General features: G+C 39.2%; 1 protein-coding gene across 3 annotated transcripts in view; it reads left to right on the plus strand.

The window, feature by feature from the left end:
* LOC110320670 (EGF-like and EMI domain-containing protein 1) overlaps positions 1 to 15,755 on the plus strand; it is a 569,140-nt gene that overhangs the window by 538,669 nt on the left and 14,716 nt on the right. For 2 of the 3 annotated variants that reach the window (XM_021196777.1, XM_021196778.2), the window contains 2 exons: positions 4,929 to 5,066; positions 10,196 to 10,318. In XM_021196777.1, coding sequence (XP_021052436.1) covers positions 4,929 to 5,066; positions 10,196 to 10,318 — 261 coding nt within the window. The remainder of the gene's footprint in view (positions 1 to 4,928; positions 5,067 to 10,195; positions 10,319 to 15,755) is intronic. The other variant, XM_029537778.1, reaches the window with a different exon arrangement.

Here is a 15,755-nt window from a genome sequence, read left to right on the forward strand (position 1 = left end):
GAAAGAAAGAAAGAAAGAAAGAAAGAAAGAAAGAAAGAAAGAAAGAAAGAAAGAAAGAAAGAAAGAAAGAAAGGAAGGAAGGAAGGAAGAAAAAGAAAGAAAGAAAGAAAGAAAGAAAGAAAGAAAGAAAGAAAGAAAGAAAGAAAGAAAGAAAGAAAGAAAGAAAAAAGGACTTTATGAGATTAGCATGTAGACATGACTGTATGACATTTTCTTGATGTTGACTGATGTGGAAGGGCTAATCCATGGAGCTTGCAAGCAGGCTGAGCAAACCATGGAAGGTAAGCCAGTGAGCTGTGTTCTTCTACAGTTTTGGCTTCAGTTCCTGCCTCCAGGTTCCTTGCCTGCTTTAGTTGCTATCTTAGCTTCTACTAGATGTGTGTGTGTGTGTGTGTGTGTGTGTGTGTGTGTGTGTGTGTGTGTGTGCTTTTTTTCCCCAGGTTGTTTATCACAGCAATAGAAGCCAAACTATGAAAATTGCTTTCATTGTTCTGAAATGCTTTCTTCTATACACTTACATTGGTGTAATTTCTCTTTTTCTCTGCCCAATCTCAATAGCTAATTTGTGTTCTCTACTTCTAATGATATCCCTTAACTGTGTTCTCAGGGAGCCCACTTACATGATTGACAGTTACTGCAATTGGTCCAGGGCCCCTTTCTCATAGATTCTCTTTGCACTCTTTCATACCCACCACTAAAGCCAACCTCATAGTAAAATTCACTAAGTCTTAGTGCTGGGACTTAAGTGGCCTTTCATCTTTGCATAAGCAAGTCTTACCTTTACCTGATGTTTCCTCATACTGTATGTATTTTTATTGGTGTCAGACAAAGAACACAGCTAAACTAGTAGACAAATGAGCACACTCACCTTTATCCTGGGCTTCTTCATGAAGACACACCATTAAACGTCAGGAGATTCACCTCCTCTTTGTAAACTTCTGTTTCTTGGTTTGCTGATGTATCTTTCAAGTCCGTGTATGCATTCCCATTGTGTATATAGTGCAGTTTCTACACCAGGATGCTTTGTAAAGAACAAAGTAAATAAAATGGGAGAAAAACTGACTACTAATTAAGAAAAGACTTCTGGAGTTGCGTTCATTTGAATGCCTGCCAGAATCCCCTTTCGGGAAGAAGAAAATATGGATGCAACTTTTCTTATTAATATTTGGTTTTAAAATATAGCCAGAGTTTTAGGGGATGAGCGTCTTTGAAAAACGTGCAAATGTATCTTACCGTCTGACTAGCACATTCTCCGCTACCATGGAAGAAGGGATCGTTATTAACAGTGGTTTATGAGTTAGAGGCTTTCTTTGGAATTTACTCAGGAAAGCAATTTGCCCTAGAGTGGGATGTATTAGGTGGAAGTGCTGTTTTACATTTACTTTCCTGATGGGAATATTTAACAACTTTTTCTCTACAGTCATCCCCAGACCTTAGTATTTACTACTGACATACAAACCTTTATGTGAAAATTTGTGTTCTGAGGTTTCTCTAAACCCATAGGCAGAGAAAATCTTTTAAGAGTGTGATGATATTTAACTGTGAATGTAGCATCTGTATGTAATGAGAGTATTGCAAAGCAAGTGCTTCACCTTTGTCCTAGAAAAGGCTTTATGGTTATTTAATTTCTTTAGAGGAAATCTTGAAATATTGTCTTATAGAACCACTCAGTGCTCACAGTGTGCTGTGAATTCATACTCACTGTCTTGTGAATTGAATTTGAAAAGGTCCACACATTTCATAATTAGTTAAGATTTTCATCAACTAAATTCTCAACATTATGCTATTAGATACATATGTTTTATGTTTTTGTGTCTCTCAAGAAAATGACATTTGTCACCTATGAGAAAAACAGATTCTGTTTAAATATAATTTAAATTTTGTTTTGTTTTGTTTTTCGAGACAGGGTTTCTCTGTATAGCCCTGGCTGTCCTGGAACTCACTTTGTAGACCAGGCTGGCCTCAAACTCAGAAATCCTCCTGCCTCTGCCTCCTGAGTGCTGGGATTAAAGGCATGCGCCACCATGCCCGGCTTAAAAATCTGTTTTGTGAGTTGGGGTATGTGGCATGTGTGGCTCATTCCTGTGTGTGTGTGTGTGTGTGTGTGTGTGTGTGTGTGTGTGTGTGTGTGTGTGTGTGTGTGTGTGTGTGTGTGTGTGTGTGTGATGAAGTGTAACTTTCAGGAGTCTGTTTTTTCCTTGTGACATGTGTGTCCTGGTAACTGACCCAGGTTGTAGGGCTTAGCTGAAGCTCCTTTACCACTGAGCTGTATCTGTGGCCCCTGGGTGATTTTTAAATAATAGGAAAGTAGCCCTTTGTCAATCATCCAGATCAAGAACTTAAAATGCCAGCTTACTTTTAGTGCCCAGTTGTAGATCTAAAGTTGGATTTATTTATGTATGTATGTATGTATTTATTTATTTATGCTTGTCTTGACTTTCTGGAGAAATCATAGCCATGACTAGCCTCACTTGCTATTTATTCTTACCTGGCCCAGAATTCATGGACAGTCTTCATGGTTCTGCTTCCCAAGTGCTGCCATTATAGATGTGCACCACTACACAGAGCTTATATCCACTTAATCCTATGTCTTTTAATGAGATTAGTATATTATCAGGTATATATGACTTAAACTACTATATTAGGCTATATCCCTTCAGCACCTTAGGTACTTAGCAAGAATGGCAGAGTGTACACAGTCATTTTCAGATAACCAGTTCTCTGTTTTTTCCCTTAAGCATTGAAAAGTATTAGAGAATTTCTAACAGTTTCCAATGACCTCAAACAATCTTCTGCAGGACTCATTATGCCCACAGGAGACGGGCAGATATGGGTATATGCAAGAAATTGGCACAGAAGAAATTGACGTTTGTAAGGCCAGTGCTGAGTTGGAGCTCACATTCTGGACTAAAGAGGCCAGGTTCTTCTTGTCTCTGACACCGGTTGCCAGAATGAACTAGAGCTTTCCCCATGTTTAGAGCCACCAGTTTGTTATCCTTTCTCTGATGTGTTTACTTATTGCATAAATGTTTCCCTGAGTCTGTATGTGCACCGTGTGTGTGTGCTCAGTGTCCACGGAGGTTAGAGAGAAACATTGGACCCCCTGGAGTGATGATCATGAATTCATACAGAAGAGGTAAAAATGAACGTCGTCAAACAAATCTCCATGGTCTTGTTCCTCAGTATGGATGCAGCTTCTTTTCACTAATTGAAATATCTAAACTCTGAAATGTTCCAAACTCTAATATAGTTGAAACACTGACATAGTACCAGAGGGGAAGATAGCACACTTGTTCTTCGGAGTAGATAGTAATCAAAAGTATAAATTGCAGTTAAAATACTGTGTAATATTACCTCCAGGCTGCCTAATGAAGGTATAAAACACAAATAAGTCTGATGTTGAGAACTGGCTCTCATACCCAAGGTCTATTGATATAGCTATATATTTTAGCATTCAAAAAGAAAATTTAAGTGAGTTCTTGTTTAAATCTCACCTAAATGCAATCAATCTGAGTGGGTAGAATTTAACCTGGGAGACCTGGTTTTTGACAGCAACAATGTTCTATGTACTATTAGAGGGTGATTCCACATCAATCAATGTAGGTTTTTCAGAAACTGATGGGGATTGTCCTGGTGGATTAGAAAATAGCAACCCTGGTTTAAATACCTCTTTACACAGTGGCAAACAGGAAATGTGCTCAGCTCTGTGTCATATGCTCTGTGTTAGCATATCTTAAAAAGCCCTTCACTCTTCAGCTCTTTGTTTTATCCTTTAGTTTTCTCAGTCTTAAGCCCAAAGAGGTTCCTTCTTTTAACAGTACATTGAGTAGCATAACTGTCCTTTATTTCACCTATCTTTGGGAATGTGTTTTTGAATATTTGCTGTAAGCTGTTATGTTCCCATAAAGAAGGCATAGTGGGGTTGGCAGTGACAGGGAATTGCAGTTTTCACTGTGAGCCTACAAACTGCTATGTGTTGTAGCAAGAGACTGTGTTGATGGAGCTCAGTCTTGGAGACTAGATTCTTCACGCAGCTATAATGATGAAACGTGCTCATGAAGAGTGCGACAATCTCAGGTAAATTTGTTGCCTCCTCCTCCTCCTCCTTCTTCTTCTTCTTCTTCTTCTTCTTCTTCTTCTTCTTCTTTTCTTCTTCTGGATTCATATGTTAAGACCATATACAAGCAAATGTGGGTACAAAGAGAACAGAGTGCCTACACAAAGGGGCAGTGCATTGAAATTCCATTCCTCAAACACCGATTCAAGTATTAGATTACTTCTTGTATCTTAATTCAGAAAATCGGGCTACAATGTCTAAGTGCTCAGGCCAGTCAGCATTCATATGCTGAGCCTGATGCTCACCAATATGCCTAAATTACTAGCATATGCCAGGGATGATGACATTCTTTAAAAGTAATAGTATGATCATAAGATAAGTGCATTTTATGTGCATCAAAGCTTCTTAGCACTCTCACATGCTATGACTCACATTACAGAAAGTATATGGGTTTAATGTATCAAGTTATTCTTAACAGTATTTTCAAGAACCCACATGCACTGAAAAGAACACTAATCAGTTTTACACACACATACACACACACACACACACACAGAGGCACATGCACACACACAAGCACACTTTTTATTCTCTAAAGAAAGTGAGTTTTTAGATTATTTATTAGCAACTGATTGGACTCTTATTGCCTTCCTTATCAATACTTCTTATCACTTAGTAGTTCAATAGAGTATAGGCATATATAATACTCATGACTTGAAACACCTCTGAATTTTACTTTTATGTGTGCAAAGTGTCAGTGTATTTCTCTCAATGTCTCACCCTCTCAAAAGAGAAAGCATGTCTGTGGTTCACATATATCCCATTTTCCCTACTGTCATGTTAATAGCTTCCTTTTGCTTGTTTTGGAAAGGAATTGAATTAGAAATTGTCAATATCTGTGAGGAGAACAATGGCGGCTGTTCTCATCACTGCGAGCCTGCAATTGGTGGAGCCCACTGTTCCTGTAACCACGGACATCAACTCGATACCGATGAGAAAACATGCATAGGTAATTGTTGACAATCGCCATCTTCATGCAAAGTTTCTCTCAACCCATTGAGCACTTTCATGCTAAAACACATCGCTACGTCGTGAGCCACAGCACACACCTCAGACTGAGAGGCGCTTTTAACTATATCTCTGACTACTGATACGTAGCGAAGACAAGCAAATACTCGGATACTTGAAATTAAGGAGATTGAAACACTCTTATTGAGTTATGCAGGGCTATAAACTATGTAAATAAAAACTATCGTTTTGTTTCAGGAAAATATATCCTAAGGTCTACCTAAACTATTAAATTTGTATGCCAACATTAGACCCAACTGTGGGTCCCACGTCTTCCTACTTCAAGCAGAAATGAAATCATACCCATTATTTTCCCGTTTGGTAATGGATTTGGATGAATATCCAGTTGGGCACTGGCAACTTTTACTAAAAGAAAAGTGTAGAAGATAATCACTTTGGATATCCCAGGTCAAACCCATCTTTATCTTTCTTAGTTTATATGTATTTCTGTGTCCGTGTCCCTGTGAGTGCCGGTGACTGCTAAGTCCAGAAGAGTAAGTCAGACGCCATGGAACTAGAGTTTCTAGTGATTGTAAGCTGCCTGATACTGGTGCTATGACGAGAACTTGGTTCTACCATAAGAGCAATACATGTTCTTAACCACATAGCCATTAGAATTACCACCAGTTATATCGTTTACAGCAGTGAGAAGACCAGTCCCAATTTGGCCTTCCCGCACTAAAACATATTGCATGGAGATCTCCCAGTGTGTCCCTGCTAAGCCAAGGGGGAAGAGCACTGCTGAGCTCCGGCTCTGAAACACTCTCTTAATTAGCGAGGCTTCTTCATCCTGGAGTGGAAATACTGTATTTACTGATTTTATTTAATGATGACACTTGCTTCCTCCCTTTAAAGTGATAGGACAAACTCAAAAGAACTCCCTTTACACTGCTCACCATCCAACCCGATGGGAGTCAGTTCAAAGCACTGAGAGAGGTGACTGAGTCACTGGGTTCCATTGTTTTGTCTTGTGCTTCAGCATAAGTGGGTACATTGCACAGAATGTATAGTATTCTGCTTTCACCAAATTATTAAACCTTGACAATGTCATTGCCTGTGTTTCTTGATCCAGTAATGTCTTCTGCACTGCTATGAGTCTATGGTGACTAATAAATCAAAACCAATGTATATTTTTCATCTTGCAATGAAAAATACACATTTCCTGTCTTACTAATACTTAAATTTATGGGAAAAAAATGTTTTTCTCTCTTCCCCACTTTTGTCTCTTCTTCCTTCCTCCCTCCCTTCCTTCTTTCCTTCCTTCTTCTCTTCTTATTTTGTTCTTCATATCAGTACTAAATAGAGAAAACTAGAAACATTTATTTATTTATCATTCATTCATTCATTCATTCATTCAGCTAGTTGGTTGGATTTTTGTGGGGGTCGGGGGACAGAGTTTCTCTGTGTAGCCCTAGCATCCTGGAAATCTCTATACAGACCAGACTGGCAATGAACCCAGACACCTGATGTCTGTCTCAGTCTAACTCCCAAGTGTTAGAGATTAAAGTCATGATCAACCGCCACAAGGAGCTCTCTCTCTCTCTCTCTCTCTCTCTCTCTCTCTCTCTCTCTCTCTCTCTCTCTGTATGTGAGTTCATATGTGTGTATATGTATGTATGCATGTATGTATGTATGTATGTATGTATTTTAAATTCGATATCTTTAGTCTTTGAAAAGTACAATTCAAGAAACTTTTCTTATTTACAGCTAGAAAAAGTATAGCATCTGCCAGGGTCAGAATGCAGAAAACTGCATATTTATGAGATTTCTGCAATCAACAAGGCAATGTTAGATTGCTTACGGTTCATTTTGTTTCATTTTGATTTCAAGAATAAAATTGCTTATTTCTGAAGACCAGATATTCAGTAGGGCAAAGGGAATAATTTACTTAGACCATGAGAAGGTTGCTCTTCTTGTTACTGGTTACTTTTGTAGAACCAACCATGGGTTTTATCATGTTAAGATGAGGTATTTTCTAAAGATGAGAATGTATAAAAGACAATACAGCTAACATGCCAGTGGTTAACCTTGCCCAAGTGCAGAAGCCTCATCCCGAAACATCGAGAGATGTGTAAAATGGCCTTGGGGTGACAGTCATATAAAAAGTAGTTGTCTGACCTCATTGAGGAATTCCAAATTAAACGCATGGCTAGTTTCTAGGGGGTATGTCTTAGTTTAGGAGTTTTTAGGAATGTACAGAAGTGTTCAACTCAGTACTGAGAGTCTTCTGGTTTTGACTAGGGCTAGATGTTCCCGGTAAGCAGTTCATTCTGTCACTGCTGCTCTGTGACATTGCGTGTAACTGCAAAAGCCATAAAGTATGATCAAAAGAGGAACCAGACAAGCAACAACTTCATCAGGGATATGAAAAGAAATAAAGACATTTTGAAATCAGGTGGTATAAAGGTTGAGTGGCAGTATTTCCTAGAAAAGACTTGAGGTGAGGATGTAGGCAGTAAGCTCCTTGATCTGTGAGTATGAAACCCTGAATTCTGATCCCAAGAACCCACACAAAAAGCTGAGCCTGTAATCTTAGAACTCAGAGCTGGAGACGAGAATACTTCTGGCTTGCTGGCCAGCTGATCTAGCAAATAAAAGACCCTTTTATAAAACAAAGTGTGGAGGACATTGAGGAAGACTTACGATATATGTGCACTCTCCCCATGATATGCATGTGCACTCCTCACACACATGACATGTATGTACACCCATATTCACACATGACATACATATATATTCATACCCACACATGGCATGCATGTATGTCATACCCACACATTGTATGCATTACACCATACCTGCACATGACATACATATATATCCATACCCACACATTGCATGCATGTATATCATATCCACACAGGTCATGCATGTACACATATGCCCACACTTGACATGCATGTATATCAACCCACACATAGCATGCATGTATACCATACCCACACATGACATGTGTGTATACTATACCCACACATGACATGTATGTACACCCATACCGACACATGACATACATGTACATCACACATGGTGTGATGGTTTTCTATATGCTTGGCCCAGGAAGTGGCACTACTTGGAAGTGTGGCCTTGTTGGAGTAGGTGTGTCACTGTGGGTGTAGGCTTTAATACCCTCATCCTAGCTGCCTGGAAGTGAGTCTCCTCATAGCAGCCTTCAGATGAAGACATAGAACTCTCAGCTCTGCCTGCACCATGTCTGCCTGAATGCTGTCATGCTTCCACTTTGATGATACTGAACTGAATCTCCAAACCCGTAAGTCAACCCCAACTAAATGTTGTTTTTATAAGAGTTGCCTTGGTGTCTGTCCACAGCAGTAAAACCCTAACTAAGATACATGGCCTGCATGTGTACCATATCCACACATGGTCTGCATGTACACCATACCCACACATAACATGCATGTTCACTATACCCACACATAACATACATGTGCTCCATACCCACACATGGCATGTATATATACCATATCCACATCCACATGTTTTGTACTATAGAAGCAGGAAGTTTGTGCTGAACTTTTAAACTGAAGTCAATGTGAAGGAGAAAGGTAAGAAATCTTCCCAGAGCAATGTAAATGGCAAGATGATCTAAAATAAACCCAAACAATAGTAATCAGACATATTTTCAGTATTATGGGAGGAGCCTGTATCCTTTGCTAGTTGAGACCTACATTTATGTATGTATGTCGGTAAGAAGGCCTATTTTTAAATTAAAGGGGAATTAAAAATATCTGAAATTTAAAAAAATCATGAAGACTGATATCTTTTATGAAATAAAACTGGCTCATCTTTTGTTTTTTATCTTCTGTGTTCACATTGTTTAATCTAAAGGCCAGAGAAAGGTTTAATATGACAAAAACTAATATCTGTCATTTTCTGAGCAGAGCTCCTTGGGACATTTTGCAGGAGAAAGAAATCATTGTGCCCAGATGACCTTCATTTAGATAGTTTCTGCTGACCCCTCGCCTTGACTGACGGACTGCATTTCCTTCCCTTCCCGTCTCTTGTCTTCATTTCCTTGAGTCTACTGACTCTTCCGAGGTTAATTGAGACATTGACCTCTTTGGACCTGTGTAGTCCTGGAGCGATAGGATTCTGTAAGCTCAGCAGTGACAGCCACCCAGCCTAACAGCTCAACACACAGAGGCTTGAATTGAGCTGGGGCAGAAAGCCAACCCCTTCACCACGAAATCCCCTGCTGTCTAGAGCAAGGAAGCTAGTGTCTGTTGAGACTCTCACTATTTTGCTTAGAATGACCCTTCAAAACTTGGGCCAAGTACATTGTTGTTTGGGTGAATGGTTTCAACTCGACAGACACTGAAGCCTTTTGATTTTCCGTAGGCCAGCTGTATGATAAGAACAGCCATTCATGACTGTAGAATTTTGAAATGATAGTGCTATGTAGACAGCTGCACATCTGACAGGGCTTTTCAAGGGAATGACTTCACAGCTGTAACAAAACCCCACAGATCTTACCCATCCCATGGCACGTATCATTGTCGGGTGTAAGAAAACACTATAATACTCCAGAATTTAATACACTCTATGTGAGGTAAGTGTGTCTCTTTCCTTCTCACAGGCATACAGTCCCCACCTCTCACCCTAGTTGAGTTCAAGGGGGATCTTGACTTGGGAACACTCTTTGATCTCAGACAGATCTTGAAGAAGAAGCCCACTTGGGAGTCTCTCTCTGCAGCTGTCAAACATTTCTAAATGGAATTCTTCGGCTCTTCCTTCGCAATCCTCTTTTTGTGCTAAGGGTTCTATTTATTCAGTCAGATTGCTTTTCAAACTGGAAAGGTAGCAGAGATCTCTCTTTTCCTATACTTATAAATGTATTTGAAGATTATTTACATTCCTTTAAAATAAATAACAGACATACAAAGAGCTTGCAAGAAACAGGAACCCAGAAGAGGTATCATTACTTTGTGTGATCATTTCTTCAGTCTCATGATGTGACCAGAGTCGTGGGAAACGGTTTATCAAACAGTTTTCATTTAAAGTTTTGTTGACTTCTGTTTTCCTGCAGTAACACAAATGTCCTCTGCCCTTCAGACTTTGATGAATGTGAGAGCGGAGAAGCCTGCTGTGCCCAACTCTGCATCAACTACTTAGGGGGCTATGAGTGCAGCTGTGGGGAAGGCTTTCAGATCAGTTCCGATGGTTGTGGATGTGATGGTAAATTCCTGAGATCTCCTGGAACAACTGATGTGATGTACGGTCTGTGGGTGGGAGCTTGGAAGCGGCATTTTTCATGCTGAAGAAATGTAGATTTCTGTGCTTGCACTCTGTAATGGCATGTGGACCTTGGTGGCTTGAACTTTGGAGAGCCCAAGATCTTCATCACTGTAATGAGGACAGCAATAGAATTTTAGGGAGTAAATTAAGGAAAGTTTATAATGAAAGTAAAGTGCTAACATGATGTTTGACCTAGATTACCACTCCACTAAAAGCGCTATAGTTATATTATGTTCCTTGGTCCATAATGCTTTCCACAGGTATGTATGCAGAGAAGAAATGAGGGAGTGGGCAACACTACTACTGAGTCATTTCTAGCATTCTGGACCACAATTACAAAGTTGGTTGCTGAAAGTCACTTTCAAGAAGAAACCAATGAGAAAATTATCTTGTCATAAGAGTGAAAACCCGCAGCAGAATTTCTCACATATTAACATAGCCAAGGCCACCTTTAGATGTGTCATCTCACAACTTTCTATATTGTTAAAATTTGTGCACTTCTAGGAGCTCTCTAGACTAGCTTACATTTTTCTTAATAAAGGGGAATCTTAAAATAGTGGGTATAACTAGCTAATGGTACCCCAGCACCCGCTTATCCCTGAGATTTGGTCACAAACTCAGCCAGCTTGATGATGAGGTTAGATAAAAAGCCCTTGCCTCAAACAATAAGGTGGCAAGTGATCAAGGAAGATGCAGATGTTGACTCTCAGCCTTTAAAAACATAAGCACACACAAAGATGGACACATTCATGCACATATACCACAGACACTATACACACAGACAGATATGTGAGAGAGAGAGAGAGAGAGAGAGAGAGAGAGAGAGAGAGAGAGAGAGACAGACAGACAGACAGACAGACAGACAGACAGACAGACAGACAGGCTAATAGTTCCTATAAGTCCTTACATTATCCTGTGGTTTCCTTCAAAAAGTCTCATTAGTCACGCTGTTCAGTCCCCCAAGTGCTTGTGTGTTATTTACAGATAGTAGCTTCTCTTGCTATTGGTTTCTAATTCTACTCAACTGTGATATGATAAGTGATGATGTACTTTTTCAGTTATTCTGTGTTTGTTAAGAATTACTTTGTGGCATAGAATGTTTATTCTACATCTGCCGAATAGAATATCATGTAGATATCTGTTAAGTCCATTTGATCCATGTTAGAGTTGAACTCTGAAATTTTTTTGTTCATCATTAGTTTGGATAACCTCTGTAAACATAGGGTTAGGATGCTAGAGTTAACTAGCATTGATGCATCAGGACTTATATAATTTTTAAAATTCCCATTAGTGTTTGTTTTATGACAATGATGGCTACAGTGCTTAGTGGATATTTATTTATAATTGTTACATTTTTGGTGAATTGCTCATTTTATAAATATGTGACCTTCTTTATCTATTGATCTAACACTGGTTTGAAGTCTATGTTATCAGCTCTCGGAATCGCTATACTAACTTGGTTTTGGCTTTCCTTTACTTCATAAATTGAATTCTATCACTTGACCCTTAGCCTATGAGTATCTATTTCAATATGTTCTTATGTGACAAAACTTTTCCTTGGAGACACTGCACATATACCTACTCATCCCAGCTAGGGAACCCATGAAAGGCTGAAGTATGGACACTATCAGAGTCCACCATAAGTGTATGTAGGGTTTTACTGGGGTTATACACAGGAGTGTGGGTGAGAATTTATTTACAGTAGCAGGAGTGACTCAAAGGCAGCTGCATCACCAAAGCCCACCAACATGGGTGACAGCTCATAAAATCTTGGAATCTGAGAATCTTGGAGCACACTGGACGTCATGTAGGCAGCTCAACAGGTTGAAGAGTGTCCTTTTCAAGAGATTCTTGTCTAAACCTCTTCTAGGCGGCTGGGTTAGTTTCTGTTTCTCATCAGCTGGTCTCAGTTCAGAGTCTTCTTTGCAGCTCAGCGTCACTCTACAGAGAGGTGTTTTCCATTTTTATTGCTTACTCTGGCAAGGAGGGGCCTAGTGAATCTAGTCAGTTTCAGGGAAATACTTAAGCTTTTTGAGTTGTTTATCTTCCTGCTTAATAAGGAGCTTCCCTTGAAGGATGGAATGTTTCAATCTTAGAGGAAACTGTTGTACAACAGGTATATTTCTGGGAAAAAATAGATAGTTGGAACTTAATAGAATCAATAATTCTGCAACTCTTTTTTGGTTAAAGTCATTTACATTTAAGGTTATTATGAGAGAAGCTACCAATTTATAGTTTTATTTTTTTGTTTTTGTTGTTAGTTGGATTATTGTTTGTTCTTTTCTCTCTCTTCTGGTACCATCCTTAGTTTTCTGGTTAATGTATTGAACTTGATGGGTTCTTTCCTAGCTATCTTTTGCTCATCTCGTTCATATTTAAAAAACACTTGTTAAATCTTTTATTTTCCTAATTGAAACTATCTTCCTTCAGAAACCATATAAATACCTGGAGTCTATTGACTGAGTGATGCAGAGAGAGAGACAGAGACAGACAGAGATAGAGAGACAGAGAAAGAGAGACAGAGAGACAGAAAGAGATAGAGAGGTGGGTACAGTCAGTCAAGTACATGTAGAAGCCAGAGATTGACATCGGTCTCTCTCTCAAGTGTTTCTCCAAAATATTTGTGAGACAGAGTCTCTCAGTGGACCTGGTGCTCATGATTTCTGCTGGGAATGTTGGAACCAAGCTCCTAGGATGCAGTTGTCTGTACCAGCCAGCACTGAAATGATGGTGTAGGTAGTCTTCAACAAGTGCTGTGAAAAATCACGTATTCATGTGTAGCAAAAACAAAGTAGCTGGGCATGGTGGTGCAGGCCTTTAATCCCAGCACTTGGGAGGCAGAGGCAGGCAGATTTCTGAGTTCAAGGCCAGCCTGGTCTACAGAGTGAGTTCCAGGACAGCCAAGGCTACACAGAGAAACCCTGTCTCGAAAAACCAAAAAAAAAAAAAAGGTAAATTCATCTCTCCCTGTACAAAACTCAATTCAAAGTGGACCACACATCTTAGTGAGACACATGAAATCTGAAGCTGCTAGTAGAAACTATAGATAAAATACTTCGAGATAGAGCCATAAGAAAGAACTTCTTCAGTGGACCCCAGAACCAAGGGGAAAAAAAATCCCAATAATTTTCAAATTAGATTACAAAGAATTCAAAATGCTTCGTCACAGAAAAAGAAAAAAAAAATCACTAAGTGAAAAGATAATCTAAAGAGCAGAGAAGTGCAGTTGCCAGCACACATCACAGAATAGATTAATACCTACAATATGTAATAGCTGAAATATTTTTAAAAATTCAACATATACGTGTAAATAACTCTTATGAACCTAACAGTTACTAGTTCTCAAAAGAACAAATACAAATAGCTTAAATATTTATGACTGTTTAATTGGCTTAGCCACCAAGGAAATGCACATTAAAATTACTCTTAACTTCCATCTCAACTGAGTCAGGAGGCTGTCATTAAAAATACTGCTAAGGACAAAGAAAGAGGACCTCATGCATGCTGGTGAGAGGCAAAGTCGCAGAGCCCTTCTAGAAGTCACGGAGGAGGATTCTCCAAACTCTGAAGTTAGAACTGCCATGTAACAGAGACCCGTCACTCTGTATGGATGGGAAAGGGGAGGTCAGTAAGCCACACGTTCCTCCTCACACGCATTCATTGCTCCACTGATCATAGTAACCAAGATACAAAACGAGATTAGTTATCCATAGGCAGAAGAATGGATAAAAACATATATAGTGCATATATATACACAATAGAATCTCATCTCTAAAGAAAGATGAAATCAGGGCATTTTCAGGAAAACATATATAACTAGGGGTCATTTATATTGAGTGAAATAAACTGGACCCCGAAGAAACAGTTACTAAGTTAATTTTCATGTAAATTATCAAAATTTAAATCTATTTCACACTTGAAGGTAGAAAGGAAACAACAAGGAGGAAGGGTGACAAGGCAAGTGGGAGTGGCTAGTGGGTGTGGTGGGAGTGGCTAGAGAGTATGATGAACGAAAGTGACATAAAAACAGAAGGGCAAATTCTGGAGCAGGAAGGTATTAAAAGTGGGGACAAAGGGGGTAGAATAGGGCAGTAGGAGAAGCTAAGAGTGATAACAAAAATTGAATGGCATATGTGTATAAACACACCACAGTAAAAACAACTGCTTTGTATGCTAACTTAAAAAATAACGAAAAACAAAAAAATTACGAATACATAATTAATTTTAAAATTTTGATATTATTATTTAAATCATTTTCTTAAAGTCTGTACAAAGTTCATAATATTACTCTCTACTCCAGTAGCAAGTCAAATATATAACATTAATGTCACTGAGAAAGTGGAATTTTATTGCTTAAAGAAACAAATCCTGAATTGTGATGGTAGCCAGGTTTTTAACTACTACAAGCCAGCCCTTCAGTACATATCAAAGAAAAACAGTGTGCTATCTATATATACTAAACATGGTAGAGTATATTACCATTTACCATTTCCATCCAATTAACAGAGCCAACAAAAGCTGCATTTTATGCACCATCTGTTCCTAAGCACAGTGAGCCAAGATATGATTGCATGGCAGAAGTGTACACACTTGCACACATCCACAGTGCTAAGGTGTGCACCATCTGAAGTAAAGCTGAATTGTGGCTTCATTCTGGGACCTTCTGTGTCTCTAACACATTGAGTGAATCTATCTGAGTCTAGATTCAGTCATAAATCAGATACATGACAAGAGACTAATTAGTATTCTTCTATGTCAAAAGTTCTCCACAGACCTTGATGGAATTATGAAAAAAAGTAAGTGTTTAGTCACATACTTGAGTTGAGAAGTTATTACATTGTTGCAGAAAGAATAAGGCACAGCTTGGAACCATTGAATTTAAGTTTTATGTTCTTCATACAACTACACAAACAAGGCATCAGAAAGCCCTGGTTTATGTAGTCAGTCTTCAGTGAATTTGCAAAAGAAAGAGGGAAAGTCACTAGGCAGATGTACCAGATAATCCCGGAGCTCTGCTTGCTCTCTGTGTGGCAGAGTGCTGCTACTGGTTAATGAAGGTTAAATAGTCCCACGAAAGCCAGATGCTGTTATCTCTACTCTCCCTAGATGTGGATGAGTGTTTGGTTGTCAGTGTGGATAGTGGCCAGATGTGCATCAACTCCATGGGGACATATGTCTGTTCCTGTGAATAAAGGTACAGAATCAGAAGTGATGGAAGAACCTGTCTGCCTGTCTCTGTCAGTAGTCAAGGGATTGTGCTGAGTCCTCTCTAACTTCTTTCCACCTACTGCTCTTCAGAATGCTGGGGAGGAGCCTTCATACCTCTCTCTCTCTCTCTCTCTCTCTCTCTCTCTCTCTCTCTCTCTCTCTCTCTCTC

This window comes from Mus pahari, chromosome 4, assembly GCF_900095145.1.
Source record: "Mus pahari chromosome 4, PAHARI_EIJ_v1.1, whole genome shotgun sequence".
NCBI lineage: Eukaryota > Metazoa > Chordata > Mammalia > Rodentia > Muridae > Mus > Mus pahari.